This window comes from Pongo pygmaeus, chromosome 19 (assembly GCF_028885625.2).
Source record: "Pongo pygmaeus isolate AG05252 chromosome 19, NHGRI_mPonPyg2-v2.0_pri, whole genome shotgun sequence".
Taxonomy (NCBI): domain Eukaryota; kingdom Metazoa; phylum Chordata; class Mammalia; order Primates; family Hominidae; genus Pongo; species Pongo pygmaeus.
In genome coordinates this window covers 71,575,565-71,600,100 of record NC_072392.2, presented here as the reverse complement: position 1 = coordinate 71,600,100, position 24,536 = coordinate 71,575,565, and the positions used below count along the sequence as shown (strand labels likewise).

General features: G+C 54.2%; 1 protein-coding gene across 7 annotated transcripts in view; it reads right to left on the bottom strand.

The window, feature by feature from the left end:
• The window catches only part of ARHGAP23 (Rho GTPase activating protein 23), a 94,734-nt gene that overhangs the window by 13,996 nt on the left and 56,202 nt on the right, over positions 1-24,536 (bottom strand). For 5 of the 7 annotated variants that reach the window (XM_054456406.2, XM_054456405.2, XM_054456411.2 and 2 more), the window contains 11 exons: positions 21,015-21,332; positions 19,410-19,471; positions 19,024-19,154; positions 16,770-16,891; positions 16,235-16,390; positions 12,775-12,853; positions 8,734-8,807; positions 8,358-8,447; positions 7,376-7,501; positions 857-898; positions 173-269 (listed from right to left, as the gene is read on the bottom strand). In XM_054456406.2, the coding sequence (XP_054312381.1) occupies positions 173-269; positions 857-898; positions 7,376-7,501; positions 8,358-8,447; positions 8,734-8,807; positions 12,775-12,853; positions 16,235-16,390; positions 16,770-16,891; positions 19,024-19,154; positions 19,410-19,471; positions 21,015-21,332 (1,297 nt within the window). The remainder of the gene's footprint in view (positions 1-172; positions 270-856; positions 899-7,375; positions 7,502-8,357; positions 8,448-8,733; positions 8,808-12,774; positions 12,854-16,234; positions 16,391-16,769; positions 16,892-19,023; positions 19,155-19,409; positions 19,472-21,014; positions 21,333-24,536) is intronic. The other 2 variants (XM_054456408.2, XM_054456410.2) reach the window with 2 other exon arrangements.

Below are 24,536 nucleotides of genomic sequence, written 5' to 3'. Positions count from 1 at the left end.
GACTTCCCCAGGGAGGGAGAAGGCCCCCAACAGCCCCATCTCCATGGTGGCTGGCAGGGGAGGGCCCCGCTGGGGTGGCACAGGGAAGCTGGGCATCTGGCCAGGCATCTGGAACCCTCAGGAATGCAGTGTCCACCCTCCCGCCTCCCCACTCCCAGGCCCCTGCGCTCACCTGACCCCGGGTCGCCAGGGGGCACTGTCCTGCCAATGTTGGGCAGGAGGTACTCAATGTTGGGCACTGCCTGAGGCTCCTTGTCGCCCACAGGGGTCTGCGAACAGGAGGAGGGGTCAGCTGGCATGCCCTCGGACACTGGGCTGCCGACCCCCCAGAGGGGGGTGCCCTGATGACAGAGCCCGTGTCTCCTCCATCAGACCGGGCTCACTGGGGCAGGGACCATCTCCCTCATCAGCCGGGTGCTCTCGAGGATGATTCCTACATGTCCCCTATTAGACAGTTTTGTGCCTTCCTCAACACCTCGGAACCGCAAAGTCCAGAGCGGCCTCTTCAGCTGGGGGCAGGAGCTGTGTCTCCCGCACCAGACTGGAACTCCTCCAACCTAAGTCCTTCTCAGTAGCCTGGAGGGCAGGAGCTGCCTTTACTCCTGAATTGGGTTCCCTTTGAGCAAGGCCTATATCTCCCCCAGTCAGACTGGGGACTCCTGAAGGCAAGCTTTGTGCATCTCTATCAGACTAGGGGCTCCTGAGGAGAGGGTCTGTGTTTCCTCCATCAGACTTGAGGGAAGCCTCAAGGACAGACACCTTCCCCGGCTTAAGTCCCGCTGCCCGCCCCACCCCCAAGGACTGGGGCTCACCCCAGACCAGCCCCCATGCCAGCCCAGCCCGCGGCATCACTTACTCTCTCTCCCTTGTCCTCTTCGTCACTGAAGAACCAGTCTGACTGCAGAGAAGACAAAAGGAAGGGATGAAATCAGCATGGGAAAGAAGAGTCTCTTCTACCTGCTCATTCCAGAGGACCCACTCAGGCGGCAAGGGGCACCTCTCTCTCAACAAACCCCAGGCTGGCGGGGCTGTGAAAGAGGGCTCAGAGGGAGCTTGACGGACCCTAAAACCTGACCCCACAGACTATGAAAAACCCTGGGGGAGAGAAAAGGTGGGACCCCAGTGTGGGAGGAAACACGGCAGGGAGTGGGAGCAGCCACCTCAGACAGGAGATAGGCTTAGGGAGAGCTTCGCTTTTACTTGCTTTTCTCTAAACACTGTCCTGGGCACACCCCTATGGTATACTCCCCACAGCGAGCTGGGGGGCAGCGAGGCACCAGTGCCATTAGTGTTGGCCAGGTCCATGACTGTGACAGCCGAGCGTGCCCCATGCCACCTGCCACCCATGGGTGCCACACTGACAACAAAGGTGTCATGTACCCAGCCCAGAAAAGGAAAATGACAGGAGAAAGGTGTTGGAGGTTTCCTGAGGGGCAGGAGGTGAGAGCTTTCTCATAAAGGCCAAATAAGAGAGAAACTAAAGGCCCCCACACTTTAATATATTTTGTAAAATTTGAGAATCTTGAAGATAAAATTCTAAGTTTTCTGAAAAAAAAAATCCAGATTGCTTATAAATGAACACGTATCACAGGTACTTGGAACTTTCAGCAGCAAGACACATGAAGACAAGAAAGTAAGTTTTGATGTGCTGAAGGAACCTAGAATTTTATATCCTGCTAAACTCTCATTTAAATCTGAGTGTAAAATAAAGCTATTCTTTTTTTTCCAACAGAATCTCACTCTGTCACCCAGGCTGGAGTGCAGTGGTGCAACCTTGGCTCACTGCAACCTCTGCCTCCTGTGTTCAAGTGATTCTCTGGCTTCAGCCTCCTGAGTACCTGGGATTACAGGTGCACGCCATCATGCCTGGATAATTTTTGTATTTTTAGTAGAGATGGGGTTTTGTCATGTGGGCCAGACTTGTCTCAACTTCTGACCTCAAGTGATCCGCCCACCTCCACCTCCCAAAGTGCTGGGGTTAACAGGCATACCACAGATTGTTTTAATCACCCCCTAAGTGAACCTCCTGCTCTCTGGAGCCACCACACCCGGCCTTGAAATAAAGCTATCCTGAGACATCAGAAAGTTTACTACACAAAGACTCTCTTAACTGAATACTTGAGCAAGTAAAGAGATGAACTTTGGCAAGCTCCAAGAAATAACTAAGGCACTTTTGGCTTTTATTGTATTTATTTATTTATTTTTGAGATAGGGTCTCTCGCTGTTATCCAGGTTGGAATGCTGTGGCATGATCCTAGCTCACTGTACCCTTGAACTCCCGGGCTCAAGAGATTCTCCCACCTCAGCCTCCTGAATAGCTGGGACTACAGGCATGTGCCACCTTGCACATCTGATTAAAAAAAAATTTTGTTGTTGATTTTGGGATTATAAGCATGAGCCACTGCACCCCACCACTTTTGGCTTTTAGATGTGGTGGAAGAAAGACACAGAAACTGATAGGCATTAGAAATTGACAGTGACAGGCCGGGTGCAGTGACTCACACCTGTAATCCCAGCACTTTGGGAGGCTGAGGCGGGCGGATCACCTGAGGTCAGGAGTTTGAGACCAACCTGGCCAACATGGTGAAACCCCATCTCTACTAAAAATACAAAAATTAGCTGGGCATGGTTGTGCGCACCTGTAATCCCAGCTACTCGGGAGGGTGAGGTGGGGGAATCGCTTGAACCTGGGAGGCAGAGGTTGCAGTGAGCTGAGGTCGCACCACTATACTCCAGCCTGGGCAACAAGAGTGAAACTCCATCTCAAAAAAAATAAATGAATAAAAATTAAGACAATTACCCTTTACCCCCCTCAACACCTATGAAAGAACAGGAATAGGCAATTTATAATCTCATTACATAGACTTAAAACACATAAAGAATATTATATACATTTAAGGATAGCCATGCATTTACAATAAGTGGAAGGTGTCCTGGAAGGACACATATTAGCCTATTAAGAGTGGGCACCTAGGGGAATGAAGAGGATTCCCCTAGGTATCCTAGGGATACCTATATCCCTACGTAGAGGAATGACCACGACGAAGAGGATGACAGTCAATTCTCACACAACACTTAGGACCTGCCAGGCACTGCCACGAATGCTTTAGCAGACATTCACAACGATGTGAGGTAAACAGTATTGTCATCTCTACTTTACAGATGTGGAGACTGAGGCACAGCAGGTAAGGAACTTGTCCAAGGCCACACAGCACAAGGGGACTTGCCTGAGCATGCGCCATGAGCCTCAGTTATTATTGCTCATGATCTGACATGTGATTAATTTAAACAGCACAGGAAGGCCAGAAGGGAAACAAGAAAGAGATAGAAGAGAAGAGAGCAAAGGAAGATAAGAGAAATGCAGGCTCTGGCCGGGCACAGTGGCTCACACCTGTAGTCCCAGCACTTTGGGCGGCTGAGGCAGGTGCATCAGCTGAGGTCAGGAGTTCAAGACCAGCCTGGCCAACAGGGGGAAACCCCAGCTCTACTAAAAATACAAAAATTAGCCTGGCATGGTGGTGTGCGCCCATAATCCCAGCTACTTGGGGGTGCTGAGGTGGGAGAATCACTTGAGCCCAGGAGCCGGAGGCTGCAGTGAGTGGAGACCGTGCTGTTGCACTCCAGCCTGGGCAACAGAGTGAGATTCTGTCTCAAAAAAAAAAAAAAAAAGAAAAAGAAAAGAAAAACAAAAATGGAAGCTCTGGAGTCAGTCATCTTGGTTCACGTTCACCCTAGCCAAGTTACTTTCCCTCTGTAAGTCTATTTACTTATCTCTAAAACAGGCATGATGTGAGTACCTCCTTCTAGGTCTGAGGAGGATTGAGATGAAATACTGTATGGAAAACGTCGAGTGCAGTACATTGTTAATGTATAATAGACGTCAGCTACCGTTATTCAAAAGTGCGGCTTCCAGAGACAGGCTGACCAGGGGGAGCCTGAGGATCGGCCCAAAGAAGCCAGCCATTAACTCGGGTTTGAAGGTGCCCAGAAGTACTCTGCAAGCCACGGCGTCTACAGGAAGCACCCGGGTGGCCACGGCTCTCAAGAGGAATCCACACTAGTTCCTGCCACCCTGTTTCTGCACGTGCTGTTCTTTCTGCCTGGGATGCCCTTTCTCCCTGCTCTGCCTGGCTAAGTTCTCATCATGGTCCTCTAAGACAGTTCAAGAACCCCATGACTACGACCCCAGCCCTGCACCCAGGGCCGGAGTGGGTCCTTCTGTGGGGCTTCCTTGGGCATAGCCCAGAGCACAAAGAGACGCAGCTCTTACTTTGATAAACATTATTAAATGAATAAATGAATGAGAAGCATCATTTTATGGATTTTTTTTTTTTTTTTTTTTGTGGCAGGGTCTCACTCTGTCACCCAGGCTGGAGTGCAGGGTCGCCATCTCGGCTCACTGCAGCCTCCCACCTCAGCCCCCCAAGTAGTTGAGACCACAGACACGCACCACCACACCCGCTGGCAATATTCCTTCTGAGCAGGCTCCCATTCACCTCCGTGTTCCCAGCACAGGGATCTGTCTCTGGCGTGGAATAATGACCACGACGAAGAGGATGACAGTCAATTCTCACACAACACTTAGGACCTACCAGGCACCGCCGCGAATGCTTTAGCAGACATTCACAATGATGTGAGGTAAACAGTATTGTCATCTCTACTTTACAGATGTGGAGACTGAGGCACAGCAGGTAAGGAACTTGTCCAAGGCCACACAGCACATAGGAGCAGGCTGGCCCCAGAGCCACTGCCATCAATCCCCCCACCCCAGGGGGCACTTGGCAATGTCTGGAGACATTTTCGATTGTGACAACTAGAGTGATATTCCCAGCATCCAGCAGGTAGCAGCCAGCGAGGCTGCTAAATGTCCTATAACACACAGAACAGCCTCCCACAGTAAAGACTTATCTGGATTCCAGCGGTCACTAGTGCTGAGGCTGAGAAACATTAGGTATCGCTGCCTTTGCTGAGTGAGTCCCTGAGCAAATGCCCTGAGGTGATCTTTGTTTGGGTTCCATTTGACTTCGTAAACACAGGTAGGGGCTCCTGGCAACTTGCCCGCTGCGAGGTCAGACACCCGGGTTTGCTCTCCTCTCTGCGCTGCCATTATCTTGCTGCGTGGCCCTGGGCAAGTCGCTGTTCCTCTTTACCCCTCAGTTGCCACCCTCTTTCCGACCTGAAGACTGTCTGGGTGCCCCAAGTGACAGCAGCACTGCCCTGGCCATGGAGCCTCCGGCTAGACAGAGCCGGCAGGCTTGGGTGGGCAGGCTTTCACGGTTTGCAGAGTGGGTGGCTCATTCCCTCGACAATCATCCAGGGCTGGTTACGTTCACATGCCAAGGAGGCAGAGAGGGGAAGGACACCAGCTCAGTTAGCTCTCGGGAATGAATCTCTGAGTAGAAAAGCCCAGCCTGGCTGGGCGTGATGGCTCACACCTGTAATCCCAGCACTTTGGAAGGCTGAGATGGGAGGATCGCTTGAGTCCAGGAGTTCAAGACTAGCCCTGGCAACATAGTAAGACCTCATCTCTACAAAAGAATACAAAAATTAGCCAGGTGGTGTGGTGGTGGCATCTCTAGTCCCAGCTACTCAGGAGGCTGAGATGGCAGGATCGTCTGAGCCTGGAAGTGGGCCATATTTGCCCACTGCACTCCAGCATGGGCAACAAACTGAGACTCTATCAAAAAAAAAAAAAAAAAAAAAAAACAGAAAGAGAGAGAGAGAAAGAAAGAGAAAGAAAAGCCCAGCCTGACGTAACCTCAATTAGCAATTTACTCATTCATTTATACACCACAAACACTGAGTATCCACTGTGTGCCAGGCACTAGTGTCAGTGCTAAATGAGACAAACTCCACCTTCTCCACCATGCCCAGAGCAGGGACTCCCCCTTGGGGCTTTGGCCTCCTTCCTCCCTGAAGGCTGCAGTTCCTGATGCCTCAGCTGACCTCAGGCCTTGGGCTTCCAGGGACTTCTCCAGGAGCACAGGGCCAGACACCCACTCTTCCCTGCTGCTGCCCCCAAAACACACCCTCACGGGAGGTTCCGGGGCCCCCTGGTGCCCTGGAGAGCTAAGCTTTCCCAAGGCCTCATCAGGATCCCCGACGCTGCAGGGCAGCCCTGGCCTCCCAGACAGCTCTGGAGTGGCGTTCCCAGTGTCCGGATGCAGCAGGCTATGATCCTCCCTCCTGTGGCTCGGAGCCCTGAGCATGCAGTGAAGGAGGGAGATGGGCAAGCAAGGCTGTTAACATGGCTCAGCTGCCCACCACCTTGCCTCCTTCCCCTGGCCCCCTACCTCCGTCCCAAGCCAGCTCAAGGAGGGACCTAGGAGTCTGGCCTTTGGGTTGATAGCGGGAGGAAAGCACAGGCTTTGGTCAGTCAGATCTGGCTTGAAATCTTGGGCTGCCACTTATTAGCTGTGTGACCATGAGCAAGTTGCTTTGCCTCTCTGAGCCTGTTTCTTCCTCTGTAAAATGGGGGTGATAGGGCCCAGCTTTCCTTCCCTAAAGTGTCTAGGGGGCTTGGGACTGAGGCTTCCCTTCCTCTCACCAGCTGTCAGTCTTATTTCCCCTGGCAGGAGGGGCTCTGTTCTCATCCTTTGTGGGCTGTAACAAGAATTGGAAATGGAAAATCTATGATTCATAATGACATCCGTGTGCGCCCCAGAAGGCGGCAGTGCTGCCTTAGGGTTGGGCTCTGGAAGACCAAGGCCTCCTGCACCCTCTGCTGGCCACTCTGGGTTCTCCTCTGCCCATGCACAGTAACAAGAACCTACGGGACCAGGGCTGTTGGCATCCAGGAAGCCATGAGAAGGGAGGTGGCCAGCCCAGTACACGCCAAGCACCGGTGCAGGCTCCTGCCTCAGGCCAAGGCCCTGTGCCCTATCCCATCCACCCCTTGTTACCATGGACATCACCACTACCTCCCTGAAACCTCAGTGGGGCCAGCAGGGAAAGTCACTAGAGCCGGGGCCTCCTGATGTCAGGCCAGACCTTGGCCCCCGTCTGCTCGTGTCTGCCAGGACACCTCTCCAGGGGCCACCTTCTGAAGCTTCCCCTTCTGCCCTCCACCAGTAGCACCTTCCCTGCCTTCCTCCTCTTCTGCCTTTCCCAGGCATCTTGGACGCTCGGGGGCCTCTTGACTCTCCTGCTGGGGACACAACATCCCAGGGCAGCAGGGATTCCAGGATCCATTCCTGCCTTGCCTTCAAATGCAGCCCATGGCTTTGGAGGAGTATATACCACCCTAGCAGCATGCTCTAAACCTGCCGAGCCCTTCCTGGGGCACACCCCGCCAGGCTGAGCAAAAGCGAGGGGCTCAGAGGAACATGGCCTGGGCCCCAGGGGCTGCCGGGCACCCCCCGGAACAGGGGCTTACGTGCTGGATCAGTGTCTCCACGATCTTGTAGCGATCAGGCATGTGGGTCACCATGTCTGTCATGTTGTCCTCAGACGTCCTCACCAGTGTCGGCCCAAAGACCAGGGCCAGGTTCCGGGGTTCCATCTGGGCAGCAGGGAAAGCAGGTCACTGTCAACATCCTGAACTCAGTCCTCCCTCACTCTAGCCCCTGAGGCCTCTGTCCCCAACTACATCCTCACCAGTCCCCAGCTTAGAGGGTGGACACCCCCTTGTATGGGCATGGAGATGCTTGATGAGTAGAGCACAGGCCAAATTTCAGCCCTTTTCATCCCCAGGCCCAGCAGCCATGAGCAGTGCCCAACCTGCACACCCATACAGGGCAGCCCTGAGTGGTCAGCACCAGCAGTGGGAGACCCTGCAGTAGAAAACATATTGGAGGTCCCAGGAGTTATTTTAGGCCTGGGAAAAAAAATCCGATCACTTCCAGGTGCCTGTAATCCCAGCTACTCGGGAGGCTGAGGCAGGAGAATCGCTTGAACCCGGGAGGCGAAGGTTGCAGTGAGTGGAGATCGTGCCACAGCACTCCAGCCTGAGCGGCAGAGTGAGACTTCGTCTCAAAAAAACAAACAAACAAAAAAACACAAAAAATCCTATCACTCCCCTCATTTTCCCCACTGCAGAACCAGAAGGCATAAAGGGTTTGATGAGGAAAATGCAATGCGAGGGACTTGAGCTAAGTCAGAGGATGACAATGCATTGGATACGGGGGGCTGGGGTTTCCTGCCTCTGGAAAGCCCTCAGAAACTCAGGAGATGGCTCTCTGGGGGAAAGCACTGGCCAGCATGTAGGAGCGGGATGGGGATGGAGCAGTCACAGGAGGAGGGCGTGCCTAGAGGGGTCTGACTTATTGGACCTGCAGGAGCTCAGCGCGTGCTGAGGGCCCCCACACAGTAAGTCCTGTGCTTGCCTCCCCCAGACTCCATGCGGGACTCCTACCCACCTTGTTTTTCTCAGAGTGGTCAGCGATGGTCTTGAGATGGCCCACAAGGAATTTGAGCGTTTCATAGTAGTGTCCTGGGAGATCCCGGATCTGAGCAGGAGAGAGGAGGGGCATGGGGACAGGCTGTAAGGGCCTGCCCCTGTTCCCCATCACCACCACGCCCCACAGGTCTCCCACTACCATGCCTCAGGGAGTCTGGAACCTACCCTCTAACCCCCCGTTCTCTTGTATGGATGGGGAAACTGAGGCCCTGAGTGGAGCAGGGCTTCTCCAAGGCCACAGGGGTCGTGGGCAGCACCGGACTCCCTGCCTCCTGGGACAGAGGTGCTCAGGCAGCCGCCCCACCTCGTGCCTGGCAGCACCTCTCTCTCCTTACCAGCTTCCGCAGCGTCCTCATCCGCTCCCGCGCATCCTCAATGCGGTTGGCCTCAATGAAGTCGTTGTATTTGTCTAGAACACAGCGGAGACTCTTTAGAGAGGTGGGGGCAGCGCCTTCCTCTGTTCTCCGGGCCGAGGGCCCTGCTGGGAGGGCTGTGTTTTGAACTCCTCCAGTTCGGGGGCTCCAGCATGGGCGACAGCCTCTTGTGTATGTGAACACACCCACCACAGCTGCACTCACCACAGCTGCACTCACCACAGCTACACTCGGGTGTGCACCTGACCTGGGGTAGCCCAGCTGTGTTCATTTGGGAGGCAATATGATTTGAGCTGCATGCTGATCCCAGAAAAGGGGTCCCTGCCCCTGTCTCCAGGACATGGACACCAAGGTTCAGCAGGTCAGAAGAGAAGGGCACCTGGAGAGGAGGAGGGGCTTCAGACAGCCTCCACCAAGGATTCCCCCAACCCCCTTCAGAACAAGTCCACGGGGACCTTTAAAAAATGGAACATGATAAGCCTATTCTGAAATTCATCTGCATGAGCTAATGCACAAAGACAGCCAGGAATAGTTTTTAAAGAAAGAGTAACGCAGGAGGATCTGCCCTACCAGAGACTGAAACATCCCAAATGGATGGCACAGCTGAAGACGGCTGGCACGGCAGAAAAGGCAGAGCAATGTTAAGGCTAGAAAGAGGGGAAGCGGTCCATGTGGATATTTACTATATGATAAAGGCAGCACTTCCAATCGAGGGAAAGGATGGGGGCCTCAACAGATGTCCCCGGGACAAATGGCTGCCATCGGCGGGGGGCGGGATCATTTCTAGCTCACAATACACAAATGCAATCGCACGGCAGAGCCAATTGTGAAAATTATAAAAGCACTGGGGAAAAAATAAGAAAATGTTTTTATAATCTTAAGGCCATCCTAAACATGAGATGCAGAATCCATGAAGAAAAGATGAACAGCTTTGGTCACATTTTAAACAATCGTTTTCAGCCAGGCACGGTGGCTCACGTCTGTAATCCCAGCACTTTGGAAGGCTGAGGCGCATCAGCTGATCACTTGAGGTCAGGAGTTCAAGACCAGCCTGGCCAACGTGGCAAAACCTCACCTTTACTAAAAATACAAAAATTAACTGGGCGTGGTGGCAGGCGCCTGTAATCCCAGCTACTTGGGAGGCTGAGACAGGAGAATGGCTTGAACCTGGGAGGCGGAGGTTGCAGTGAGCCGAGATTGCACCACTGCACTCCAGCCTGGGTGACAGAGTGAGACTCAAAAAAATAAATAAAATTAAATAAAAATAAAATTAAAAATTGTTAGGCAGGGCGCGGCGGCTCACGCCTTGTAATCCCAGCACTTTGGGAGGCAAAGGAGGGTGGATCACCTGAGGTCAGGAGTTCGAGACTAGCCTGGCCAACATGGTGAAACCCCATCTCTACCAAAAATACAAAAATTAGCTGGGCATGATGGTGGGCACCTGTAATCCCAGCTGTTCAGGGGACTGAGGCAGGAGAATCGCTTGAACCCAGGAGGCGGAGGTTGCAGTGAACCGAGATCGCACCATTGCACTCCAGCCTGGGCGACAAGAGTGAAACTCTGTCTCAAAAAACAAAACAAAACAACAACAACAAAAAATTTGTTTTCAGTTTCTATACTGCAAAGTGAAAAGGCAAATGGCAAGCCAAAGCAAATATTTGCAAAAACTAACAAAGGGTTAATATATGTAAAACACAAAGAGCTTTTCTCCCACAAATCAACATGAGAAAAAGGTAAACAACCCAACAGAAAAATGGGCACATGGTCTGATCAAGCAATTACAGAGAAAATAGAAACAGCCAATATGCTAATGAAAAATGATTTAATCTCCCTAGTAATGAGGGCAATGAAAATAAAAACAATAATGAGATACCATTTCCCTTATCTGATTAGCAGAAGTTTAAAATATTAATAATATTTAATGCTGTCTGGGTGAGGTGGCTGAAGCCTATAATCCCAGCACTTTGAAAGGCCAAGGCGGGATGATCACTTTAGACCAGGAGTTGAAGACCAGCCTGAGCAACATAGTGAGACCCTGCCACTACCAAAAAAAAATTTTTTTAAATTAGCTGAGTGTGGTGGCACAAACCTGTAGTCCCAGCTACTCAGGAGGCTGAGATGGGAGGATCACTTGAGCCCAAGAGGTTGAGGCTGCAGTGAGCCATGAGTGCGCCACTGCATTCCAGTCTGGGCAACAGAGCGAGATCCTGTGTCAAATAATAGTATTTTTATTTTTATTTTATTGTATTATTTATTTATTTATTTGGAGATGGAGTCTTGCTCTGTCACCCAGGCTGAAGTGCAGTGGTGTGATCTCGGCTCACTGCAACCTCTGCCTCCCGGGTTCAAGCAATTCTCCCCCGTCTCAGCCTCCCTAGTAGCTGGGACTACAGGCACCCGCCACCACACCCAGCTAATTTTTGTATTTTTAGTAGAGACGGGGTTTCACCACAGTCAGGCTGGTCTTGAACTCCTGACCTCAGTGATCTACCCGCCTCGACCTTCCAAAGTGCTGGGATCACAGGCATAAGCCACTGTGCCTGGCCTTCAAATAACAATAATAGTTATAATATCCAATGCTGATGGGGATGTGGAGAGACAGACTCCTACATTGTTAGTAGGAGTCTAAACCAGGGCCTCTTTCTCAGAGTGCAATTGACACTGGTCTCAGAAAGGTTCACCAGGACTTTGACCCAGCAATTCTACATCTAAGAATCTCCTTAGAGAGCACAGATCCAGGCGTGCAAGGGCTTATTCAAGGAAAGCCATTGCAACAGGTTGTGTAATAGCAAACATTTGAAGACAACCTAAATATCCATCAATAGAGGAGTACTTAAAGAAATTATAGTCTATTCAAACCATGAAATTCTATGTGGCTGATTTAAAAGAAGAATGAGGTAGAGCTCTCTGCACTGACACGAATGAATCTCAGAATTACAACTCTGCTTTTGTTAAAAACAGCTCAACCAGCGGTGTGCTGGAGCCCGCTCACACCAGCTCCTGAGAGTGACTGTGTGCCTCTCTTCCCAATTCCATGTTGGTGACATCACGTTGGTGGCTCGAAATAAACCATGGTAGGAGTATTTACACCATGGAAGCTGGAAAACACTAGGCATTAGGGCTTTTTTCCCCCAGAGACAGATGTTAAACATCTGCTAGCATACCCCTGAACCCACCCAACTCCAAACCCCACGCAGGCATGTGTGTATCTCTGCCATTCATATAAGAGGGCCAGGAGAGAAACACAACAGATTGTGAATAAGCAGTTCAGCAAACGGCCAAAGTCCGTCGGAGCCTGACGCCTGGGGTGGAATCCTGGCTCTGCTATTTACAACCTGTGTGACCTTGGGCAAGGCATTAAACCTCTCTGAGCCTCAGTTTCCTCATCTGTAGAGGGAAGACAATAGCACCTTCCTCATGGAGTTGCTGTAGGGAGTTGTGCTTGGCACACACTAATGCTCAGAAAGTGTTAGACACAACCTCCCGTGAAAGGGAGCAGGAGATTCACAGGGTCCTGTGCTGTTTTCTTTATTCACATCTGTACAATCTATGTTTTTTTTTTTACAAGCTTTTGTGTTTAAAAAAAAAAAAAAAAAAAAAAGCCAGCATGGTGGCTCATGCCTGTAATCCCAGCATTTTGGGGGGCTGGGGCAGGCAGGAAGATTGCTTGAGCCCAGGAGTGCAACACCAGTCTGAGCAACATAGTGAGAAACTCCCCCCATCTCTAAAAAAAAACTTTTAAATTAGCTCGGTGTGGTGGTGTTCACCTGTTGTCTCAGCTACTCAGGAGGCTGAGGTGGGAGGATCGCTTGAGCCCAGTAGCTTGAGGCTGCAATGAACCATGATTGCGCCACTGCACTCCAGCCTGGGCGACAGAGCAAGACTGTCTCCAAAAAAAAAAAAAAAAAAGAGTAAAACCAACAAACCAAATACAAAAGTAGTGGTCAGGGTGCAGCACAGACTGGTGTCCCCTCCCCGCCCCCACTTCCACCTCCTACTCACCATCAGTGAAAAGAGGCTCCGGCAGCTTTCGGAAGAAGGACTTGAGCAGGCTGCTGATCACATTGAGGTCTTGCCAGCGCTGGGGGAGGGGTCAGATGTCAGGCCACAGGCAGGCCTAGCCCAATGCCCATGCCTCCATGATCATTCACCCCAGAGCCCAATCAAGCCCACCAGGCCCTCCCTGGGACCCACTTAGACCAAGCTCTCTACTCATCAGGATGGTGGCAGCAGAACTGAGTCCCCAGAGAGGTCCTGTGCCCACACTCACACTTGGCCCCAGCCCCTCCCTGCTCCTGCTAGCGCGTGGGCTCCAACACCTCCCCATCCACAGAAAGTCTCAGGCACTGTGGGGACACAGTGAGTGGCAGCTGCTGCCTCCACTGGGCACAGTTTAAGCACCCGTGACACAGCAGTCATTTGTGCTGGCTCCTTCCTGTCTCAGGTCCTCTGCATGTGCTGGTTCCCTCAACCAGAACTTACCTCCCTGCCTCCACACAACTGGCTCCTCATCCCCGCCTAAAAGTTGCTCTTCAGAGAGGCCTTCTCTGACCCTCATAGCTAAAGCAGCCACCTTCACCACTGCCCTGTCACCTGCACCCCAGCCCTGACTTTGTTTCCTTCATGGCACTTAACCCAATTTGTCATTATTTTCTGCTTTTGTTTCCATGTTCATGCCTGTCTCCCTGCAGGACTGTTAAGCTCCAGGAGGAGCCAGGATCCCGTCTGTCTCATTTCCCACTGTGCTCCTATCACCTAGCTAGGACAGTTAACCTGATGGCCCTAAATCAGTATTTCTAACAGAAGGAGGCAATTTGGTCCCCCAAACTCCACTCCACTCCCAGAGGACATTTGACAATGTCTGGAGCCATTTTGATTTTTCCAACTGGGAGGTGCCACTTGCATCTAGTGGATCGAGGCCAGGGATGATGCCAAATTCCCTCCAATGCACAGGGCAACCCCACACAACAAATAATTGTTCTTCCCAAAATGTCCACTGAGGTTGAGAAACCCTACTCTATCTAGAATAAATGGTTGTTGAGTACAAGAACTAATGGCCGGGTCGTTGTCCCTTCTGTCCTCCAGGGGGCACCATGACCCCACATTGCAACCAAGTCGGGCACAGCTGCCTCGCTGGGAATGGCTCAGAATAACTCAGGCCCAGAAAGCGACCTAATACCCCCAACAAAGAGACACAGCACAGCAGTACACACACTCATTACAATGGATACACAGCTTAATGCCAGACAATCCCATAAACAATACACTCCCCGCAGGCTCACCAGGGGTTAGATTCGTTCCCCATTACACTTACTCCCAGCACGACCCACAACAAATGACACAATGATATCCAAGACAAAACAACACACCCAATACACCTCGTATGCCCCCAGCTGGCCCCGGCTTGGACCAGCTGCCTGCCAGCATGGCCCCCTCATCTCACACACATCCAGTGCAGCTTCTGCCCACCCGACTCTGTTACCTCCTGGCCCTCAGGTGTGGGCTCCTCTCATCTCCCAGCTGCCAAACCCCATGCCCTGGCCAGTGCTTCCTGGCTCCTCCAGAGTGAAGTGTCTGCCCTCACCCCAGCCTCACCGGCGGCCCTCTCCTTCTGTCCCACTCAGAGCGTGGCCCCTGCTGTTCTGCTGCTCACCCTTGGTCATCCCATGCCCCATACAGCAGGACCCATGCCACTCTCTAGTCCACACTCAATCTAGCGCCTGTTTACGCCCTCACCCCATGCAAGGGACTTTCCACACCCCAAATCCAATGGAGCCACTCCCTGAGACGGCCTCTCCCTTCCGCCTCTCCTCACGCTTCCCTACTCCCTGGTTTCTGCCAGGGGAAGATACCACCAGCCCCAGCTCAAACATGCGGCTCTTCCTCGCCCCTCCTTCCTCCCTCTCACGCAGCCAACTCTTAGGATTGCTCCCATCCTCCCCCTTCCCCAGGGACCACCAAGTCCTCCTGACACTTAGCGCTTCCATAGATCAGTGACTTCTCCCCAGACCCCTGCCCTCCCCATTCGTATCCAACGGACATGAGCAGGAGCATTACTCTTTCTTGAACTTTGTTCTCACGATGCCTCCCCAGCTTAAGAACCATCAAAAGCTCCCTATTGTCCATCAGATCAAGGTTGAAGACTTCAGTGAAGCCATCAAATGCCCTCTCTGTCCCCCTGGGGCCTCACCCTCCCCACCTCCAAGCCTAGGAGGTAGATCCACTCTCTGTCCTAACCCTCAAACCCTCCCCGGCCCTTGCTGGGGTTTTGGAAAATGCCATCGTCTCACACCCCAAAAGGCTTCCTGTCCACCTGCCCCCTCCTATTCATTCCTCCAATACTCAAACCCTCCAGCCACAACCTGCTCCAGCCTGAGCACCCTGTCCTTCCTCACCACAGTGTGGTCCCTGATGAGAGATCATCTTTTTCTCCTGTCCACAATTTCACACACACTTGTCTCAGCTCCTCATTCTCCAAGGACAGGAAGACTTGTATATTCCATGAGCCTTCACGTGTGTGATTCATGGGACATCACTGCCCACGTTCATGGTTTTCCAAAATATCTTTTTTATCAGAGCCCCTTTGGGCAAATAAAATTGTACATGAAAACCCAGTACAACAGACAGGGCAATGCAGGGTTGCTCTAGCAAGGACAGGGGGTCCTGACCTGCCCCTGGCCTCCCAAGGCCCCTCTGGGGAACCCTAGGACTCTGGGAAACACCATTTGAGAATCGCTGGCCCTGCTGGAAACACTTAAGTATGATTGCAGATCCCTTCACAGGCTGGTCTCATCTCGCCTGATCAGCCACTTCTCTTTCCATGTTGCAGCCACCCAAATTGCTGGCCATTCTAGAAAACATCATATATTCCCCTTTTTCTAAGCCGGCGGTTTGTAAACCATGGTCTGTAGGCAATATCTAGCCACAGCCTCCTTTTGGATGGCCCTTGAGCTAAGTATGGTTTTTACGTTGTTAAAGGATTAGGAAGAGAAGGAGGAGGAAGAGAAGGGGGGAAACGCAACAGAGAAAAAACTACAGCAGAAAATATTTACTCTCTGCCCTCTTCAGAGAAAGCTGGTTGACTCCTGGCACACTTTCCGCGTCTACACCATTGCGCAGGCCATTCAGCTGCCTGGAATGCCCTCATCTGGCTTTCACCGGCCTTTGGTGAACTCTGCTCATCCTAAACACTCGGACAAAACTGCCGTCTGTGAGCCTCTGCCTCAGAGCTCCCCAGGCCATGACTGCATTTACTTGGTCAGCTTCAGCCTGGGGTGATGCCTATCCCCGGGCTGGCCAGCGGGGGCAGGTCCCATCTTGCCCATGTTGGTGTTCTGGACCAATGCCGGGCATGTCATAGGGCACAATGCATGCAACACAATAGATCACAGAACTCTCCAAGCGAAGCACCACCCACACACCATCTCGGCCCCCCTTCCACAGACCCCCCAGCTTCACCCACCTCATCCTGCAGGTTGATGTCACCAGGCCCGCGGTTGAGCTGCTCCTGTAGGCTGGACACCACTGCATTGTTGCCGGGCACTCGGTAAATGCCTGTGGACTCCAGCCCTCGTGCCTCCACAATGCGACAGCATGCAGCCACGATTAAGGGGACACGCTGGGGACACAGGGGAGGGGTGTTAGGGGGAACAGGGGCCAGAGGAGCTGGGGAGGCCAAGATGGGGACAATGCAAGGCCCAGAGCTGCTGCCAGGAACCCTTGGGGGGAACAAAAGGCCCTTGCTGCCTCCAGTCTGGGAGCTAAAAATGACACCAAAGACTCGCCATGGTCTGAGAAGGAGCCGGGCTCAGCCTCGGCCCTGCTGCTCCCTCCCTGGGAGGCCTGGGGCAGGCGGGGGCCTTCCTCTCTCTGGGCTGTTTTCCCAGCTGTGTTTGTACAATGAGGTGGAGAGCTAGTTCCATGTCCCTTGCTGCTCTGACTCTCTGTGCCTCGGTCTCCCCCTGCCGGGCCTGCTCTGGTGTGTGGCAGAGACCCACCTGGTTCTCCGTGGCTGGCTGGCACTCCTCCAGCCTGACCCCAAATGCCCTTGGGGCGGCCTTCTTATTTTTCTTGATGATGTTGATGCCCCAGGGGGTTTTGGGGGCTGCAGCACTGTCATCTGAAGTGGTGGAGACAGAGCCAGAGTGAGCTGGGGTATCCAGGAGGGTCACACACATTCACTGCTACATTCACACATTTGGACGTATGGGGATTCCATCAGAGAAGAAACCAGATGCCCAGGGCTGATGGGACATTGTGTGGCAAGAGAGAAGGCCTGAAGGGGAGGAAGCTTACCCCAAAGGAGAGCCCCAGAGCAATGCAAGGACTTCCGTGTGGCCTCGTGGGCCAAAACTACAAGGCGGAAGCCATAGAACTTTGTTTCTTTACAGACAGGGTCTCTGTCGCTCAGGCTGTAGTGCAGTGGTATGATCATAGCTCAATGCAGCCTCAAATTCCTGGGCTCAAGCAATCTTCCCTCCCCAGCCTCCTGAGTGGCTGGGACTATAAGCTCATACCACCACACCTTGGCTAATTAAAAAAAATTTTTTTGCCAGGCAAGTGGCTTATGCTTGTAATCCCAGCACTTTGGGAAGCTGAGGCCGGCAGAACCACATGAGGCCAGGAGTTCAAGACCAGCTGGCCAACATGGCAAAACCCCGTCTCTACTAAACATACAAAAATTAGCCGGGCGTGGGCCGGGCACGGTGGCTCATGCCTGTAATCCCAGCACTATGGGAGGCCAAGGCGGGCGGATCACGAGGTCAGGAGATCGAGACCATCCTGGCTAACATGGTGAAACCCCGTCTCTGCTAAAAATACAAAAAAATTAGCCAGGCGTGGTGGCGGGCGCCTGTAGTCCCAGCTACTCGGGAAGCTGAGGCAGAAGAATGGCGTGAACCCAGGAGGCGGAGCTTGCAGTGAGCCGAGATCACACCACTGCACTCCAGCCTGGGAAACAGAGCGAGACTCTGTCTCAAAAAAAAAAAAAAAAAAAATTAGCCGGGTGTGGTGGCGCATGCCTGTAATCCCAGTTACTAGGGGGGCTGAGGCACAAGAATTGCTTGAACCCAAGAGATGGAGGTTGCAATGAGCTGAGATCACGCCACTGCACTCCAGCCTGAGTGACAGAATGAGACTCTGTCTCTAAATAAATAAATAATATATAAAAAAATATTTTGTAGGGATAGGACCTTGCTATGTTACCCAGGCTGGTCTCAAACTCCTGGCCTCAAGCAATCCTCCAGCCTCAGCCTCCCAAAATGATGCTGGGATTATAGGTGTCAGCCACCATGCCTGCTGGCCCAAGGGAACAACTTCCTTTTTTTTTTTTGAGACAGGGTCTCGCTCTGTCATCCAGGCTGGAGTACAGTGGTGTGATCTCGGCTCACTGCAACCTCCATCTCCCAGGCTCAAGTGATTCTCATGTCTCAGCCTCCCAAGTCGCTGGGATTACAGGCGCACGCCACCACGTCCGGGTACTTTTATTTTTATTTATTTATTTTTTTGAGATGGATGGAGTCTCGCTCTGTCACCCAGGGTAGAGTGCAGTGGCGCGATCTTGGCTCAATGCAAGCTCCGCCTCCCAGGTTCACGCCATTCTTCTGCCTCAGCCTCCTGAGTAGCTGGGACTACAGGTGCCTGCCACCATACCTGGCTAATTTTTTGTATTTTTTAATAGAGACAGGGTTTCACCGTATTAGCCAGGATGGTCTTGATCTCCTGACCTCATGATCCACCCGCCTCGGCCTCCCAAAGTGCTGGGTTTACAGGCGTTAGCCACCGCGCCCGGTCTTTTGTATTTTTAGTAGAGTCGGGGTTTCGCCATGTTGGTCAGGCTGGTCTTGAACTCCTGACCTCAGGTGATCTGCCTGCCTTGGCCTCCCAAAGTGCTGGGATTACAGGTGTGAGCCACCTTGCCCAGCCAGGTAAGAACTTTCTAACAGCCAAAGGTGAGTGAAATGGGAAAGGTTGCTCTTGGAAAGGGTGGGCCTCTCATCCCTGCAGAGACACCAGCAAAGATTAGAGGACCACCCAGCAGGGATGTCAGGGAGGGGAATCAGGCTCCAGGCCCTTCCACCTCAAGACCCCCCAGACCCTCACAGGCATGCACACGCAGACAGACATACCAGTAACCCTGGCACACACTCAGGCACACACGAGCAGACACAGCCCAACACACACACACATGCCCTCCCCTCCCCATGCCCCCTGCCCCCACACACCACCCTGTCTCAGTGGCCGCCTTCCTACCCCGGCTCCCTGCGGGCAGGTCCTGAGTCCTGAGGCCACGTGCCGCACTCTGCTTGAGGAACTCAGACTTGAGGCCCCCCAGGCCGCGAGAGCCTTTGGGGGAGGAATCAGCTTTGGGCCCAGAGCTATGGCTGTGTAGGAAAAAGGGGGAGAGGAGAGGTCTTCATTTGGGGTGGCCAAGCAGGCCACCCACCCTGGCCTCCCGCCCCTCGGGACCTCCCCTCCACCCTGAGGCAATGCCTCCATGCCTAACTGCAGCCTGGAGACCCTGGATACCCCTTCCCCCAGCAGAGGGCAGCCCTGGAGGTGGGCCAGGAAGACATCCTTTGCCTTCAGTCCCCTACCACCCCCACAGAGGAGACTGCTCCACGAGGGCTGGGCCTCACCTCACTTTGCGATAATCATTAAGCTTCTTGCTGATCAGAGCTTGGTTGGCACAGCCGGGGTCCTGAAGCAGGAGAGGAGAGAGCGGATCGTGTCAGTGCCCACAGCCAGCCCACCCCAGGGCTCATCCCTAGCCCTGCTTCCCCTCTTGTCCGCCTGCCAGGTGGACAGCCCAGACCCTGGAGTGAGAAAGACCAGGCCTGGACTCCCCAGCACCCTCTCACCAGCTGAGGCCTTGGGGAAGCTTCTTAGCCTCTCTGAGCCTCAGTCTCCTCGGTAATAAACATGGGGGGCTAACAGGGAAGGCTCGGGGCCGGGTGCAGAATCATGCAGCACTCGCCACCGTCCTGGCAGACGCTGAGCAGGCATGGAGGAGGTGCCCCAGGAGGGACTGCTACTGCCATAGTGATGGTGACTTGGGATCCCCCTGACTACGCCTTGTTGGGGACAGCCAAGCCAGGCCCCCAGAGGAGGAGGCCCAAATTCTAGGTGCCTTCCTCCCCGCAGTGGGGAAAGCTGTTCCCGGGAGAGCAGAGCCTGGTCAGCGAGAGGATGTGTCCTCAGCAAGAGGCCATGCACTAGCACCCCCTCCCACAGCCAGAGCAGGCCCAGGCCCACTGCCCTCTTGGCAGAGACCCCAGACCCGGGACGCCCACATGACTTTGTGTGGGTGTCTCAAGGCACTTCTGTGCAGGTTCCTGGCCAAAGAAGTAAACAGGGAGGAATCCCTACCCAGGCCCCTGGAGTGTAGCTATGGCTGACCACAAGGGGCGCCATTAAAAAAAAATTCTTCGGCTGGGCGCAGTGGCTCACACCTGTAATCCCAGCACTTTGGGAGGCTGAGGCAGGAGGATCACGAGGTCAGGAGATCAAGACCATCCTGGCTAACACAGTGAAACCCTGTCTCTACTAAAAAAAAATTAGCCGGGCATGGTGACATGCGCCTATAGTCCCAGCTACTTGGGAGGCTGAGGCAGGAGAATCACTTGAACCTGGGAGGTGGAGGTTGCAGTGAGCCGAGATCGCGCCACTGCACTCCAGCCTGGGCAACAGAGCGAGACTCCGTCTCAAAAAAAAAAAAAAAATTCTCCCAAAATCCCTGCCGAGGCCCTTCGTTCCACCCCTGCCCACCTGTGGCCAAAGGCCAAGCCTCTCGGCCTCCTCACAAGGTCAATGTGCTCATCCCCCTGCAGACAGGCCAGCCCAGTGCAGTTCTGGTGCGGGGACACTCATGCCCTAACACACTCCATAGGAGGCCCCTGCCTTCCTCGCCTCCTGAGAAAAGCTGAGACTGGCCTGGAGCTGACCACTCCACGCCAGAGCCTGCTCAAGGAGATCCTAACACAGTCACAATAATCCCTGTCATCATTAGGGTCAGGATGGTGACTGCCGGTCCCCGTACCCGAGGACACCAGGTCCTCCCGTCAGCCCTGCCCGTGCACCCTCCTCACCCCGAAACCTAGGGAGACACAATCACGAGGTACACTCCTGTCAGCCCCCCTTTCTAGCAGAGGGAAGTGAGGCTCAGAGCGGGCATCCCAGGTCCACAGCCAGTGAGAGGCCACCCCGCCCACCCTCTGTGGCCACCGGGCTGGCCGGGCCCTCACCTCGCCCTCGGCCCTGCTGTTCTCCCGGATCGCTCTGATCCAGCCCAGCATGTCATCCCGGTCCTCAGCCTGAAAGAGATATTCACAGAAGTCAGCGGTGGTCAGCCGGAACACGTGCCTCCTCTTGGTCTCGCTGTAGGAGATGTCCACGAGGCAGGAGCCGATGCAGACGGGCGCCGCCTCGTCCTCACCTGCGCCGGCCGCCGCAGCCCCCGCCGCCGCCGGCCCGGGCTCCCGCCGCTCCTTGCTCAGCGAGAGCGAGCGCGCCCGCAGCGCGGCGTACACCCGCTTCCACTGGCGCAGGCCGCTGCCCGCTTTCTGCAGGGAGACACGGGGTTGGGGGAGACAGGAGTGGTGAGAGGCCAGTCCTGCCTACTGCTCTCAGAGTAGCAGAGGACAGCCCGGGGATGGACCCCACGCTGCCTACCAGGAGCCCCCTGCTCCACCCGGCTAGACCTGGGCAGCCTCCTGCCCACAGCCCACCAATGCTTTCTCAGCCCCTCGCCTGCCTAGACACTCTTACCCATCACCCTAAAGCCCCCCAGCAGACCCCAACCGTCTTCCCCTCTAAACACCAGCATCAACCCACCGGGTGGTGGCAATGCTCAGACACCCAGCATGGCCCTCCGTACATGAAATCCTCAGGAAGCCATTCCCAGCCCACGCCCCTCCCCAGGCTGCCCCTCATCCCAGCAAACGTGCTCAGAAGCTGTCCGCACCCTTAGAGGGTTGTTCTCTCCACTTTCCTGCCGCCCACCCAAGACTCCACTTGCCCAGAAGCTCCTCTCAGGGACACCCAGAACCGCCATGTGGCCAAAGCCAGTGGCTGCTTCTCCCCAACTTGCCTTAACCCCTCAGCGGCATCTGACACAGCCAGCCCCTCCTTCCCTCTCCAGACCCTATCTCAGCACCTGAGACCCCACGTTCCCGGCTTTCTTCCTAATCCCACTGGCTCCTTCCTAGTCTTTTCTATTTCCCCTCCCCCACCCTCTGCACCTGTAGTTAAACAGCCAGAAGACTCATCCCCACGGGACATTTGTGTGGAGGGAGCTGGAGGGTGTGCTATGGCATCTGAGGGATGCTGCTAAACATTGCATAATGCACAGGACAGCCTCCCCCAACAAGGAGTTATCTGGCCCAAAATGTCAGCAGAGCTGAGGGTAACAGACCCCGCCCTAAAGGAGGCGGAGCTCCAGAACTTTGTCCTGACTCTCCTCTCCTCTCCTGTCCCTGCACACCTCCCTCAAGGATGTCACCTGTGCTGTGCCTTTAAACCAGGTCCATCTGCTGATGGCTATTCCCGAGCCCAGCGTCTCCCCCAGCCACAGTCCGGGACCCCCACCCTGCTCAGTGTCTTCATTTGCAGGTCCCATGGGCACTTTGCACAGTACTTGCCAGGCCATGTGATTTCTTACCATCAAACCTCTTCTCCACCCTCTACCCCCATCTTTTCCAGCCCAGTCAATCCATCCAGTTGCCCAGAAACCTGGGAGCTGCCCTTGACTCCTCCCTTTTCCTCACCCTTGACATCCCATCCATCAGGAAGTCACAACTGTTCTGCCTCCAAAACATCCCCTGTCTCTGTCTTCCCTGCCACCACCCGGTCCATGCCATCAATGCCTCTTGCTTGGAGGACGCACAGACCTTCCCAGTCTCTACTCTCACTCCTGCAACCATTCTCCAGCAGCAGCTGCAGCGATCATGTTAGAATGAAAAGGAGATCACATCTCTCCCCTGCTCAGCATCCTCTCAAGAGATCCCATCGCCCTCAGAATCAAATCTAAGGTCTCCTGTGGTCTGTCCCTGCCTTTCTCCAAATTCATCTTCACACCTTTCTCACTATGTCAAGCCAGGGGGCCCTTGCAGGTGAGCAAGCCAAGCCTTTCCTTTCTCAGGGCCTCTCCGCTTGCTGTTCCTTCTGCCTAAGCGCCCCCCTCCCTCACTTCTATATGTGGCTGCTTCCTTCTTCCCCTTCAGATCTGAGCTCCAGCATCACCAACGTCACCTCCTCAGCGAGGCCTTCTCTGGCCATATTTTTCCCTCAATGCAGCTCCCGCTTCTGATCAGCTTGATCCTTTCCAAGAACTTACTGCAGCCTCAGGCTGTCCTGGGGACAGGGAGCTTTTCCATCCTCTCATTTCCATATCCCAGGGCCTACAGCTGCATGCAAGGGCTCATCAGCATTTGCTGAATAAATGAATTAATGATCCTTGGAGCACCCTGAGGACAGGTGCTCCATCTCCCATCAGACCAAGAGCTCCTCTCTGCTGGCTGGTGGCTCCATATCCAGCACAGGCCTCAGCTCTCCGAACAAACCAGACAAAGAGACCCCGTGGCTGGCAGATGGGCACAGCCCACATCTGGCCTCCCATCGTGTGGATCCTGAGTTGTGAGCCCTGCTCATCGCAGAACTGCTGGACGGGGACAGGGACATTCAGAGTAGGAGACAGCAGAGTCCTCCAGGGAGAATTTTAATGTGGCAGTGAGGTGGTGACAAGGACACCTCTCTGAGGCTAAACCAGCGGCATGACCTAGGACAAGTCAACCACACTCCCAGGCCTCAGTGTCTCTGGCTAATAAATGAGTGAGGGAGTTGGTCACCAAGGCTGCATGCAGCTCCCATGCTGGGGCTGAGGCTGCGGGGACAAGTCACTGTCCCTTTCCCTCCTCTGCCTGACAGTCCGTGTCTCTGAAAGAGGCTGGGGCTGGGAGGGAGCACGGAGAGGGTGCCCACAGCCTGGGTGGACCAAGGGCCTGAGGCTGACTTGAAGACTCTCCTCTAACGTCAGGCCACGGCACCAAGGGAACGAGCGACATCGGGTTTTGGCCAGCAAGGGAGTGGAGGCCTGGTCCTCCAGAACTGGCCAGTGAGCAGGAAGGGGACAGCTCCTGTCCCTGAACTAGGCTCAGGGCCCCCAGGAGCTGAGGGTCAGGCTCCCCGGTAGGGGGAGCCAGCCACCCTCACAAGGACCCTTCAGGTGGCTCACATGTTAGACTGGAAGGGCTGGCCCACATGTGGCTCTCCTCGCACAGTGCACATGGCTGGTCCCTCCCTGCCTCATGGCTCCCACCCCACGGGTTACTGTCGGCTTGCTGGCTCTTTTTGGTCTCTGTCAGCCTCCCCGGCCCCCCCACTTCTCTCAAGCCTCAGCTGGGTCTCTTGCCTTCTTCCTTCAAGCCGCTGCCCAGAGGCACAGGTAACTCGTCCATGCTGACAGACAAAGGCCGTCCCCAGGTGGGCCTCCCTCTAGTGCCACGCCCTCAGAGCCTCTGTCCCCAGGACATCTCCACTGGGGTCTGTCCCAGGGCCCTCAGACTCACATAGCCCCAGTGGAGCCCCTTGGCTCCCTCACCCCAAACCTGCTTCTCCAGTGTGCCATGGCCCAGGGAGGGTCCCACCACCCACCACCCACCACCCTCCCTCAGCCCAAGCCAGGAATCCAGGAACCTTATCGCCTCCTCCTCCTTCTGTACCTCCCAGCAGCTGGCAAGCCCTGGCCCTCCTTCCCCTGGAATCTCTCT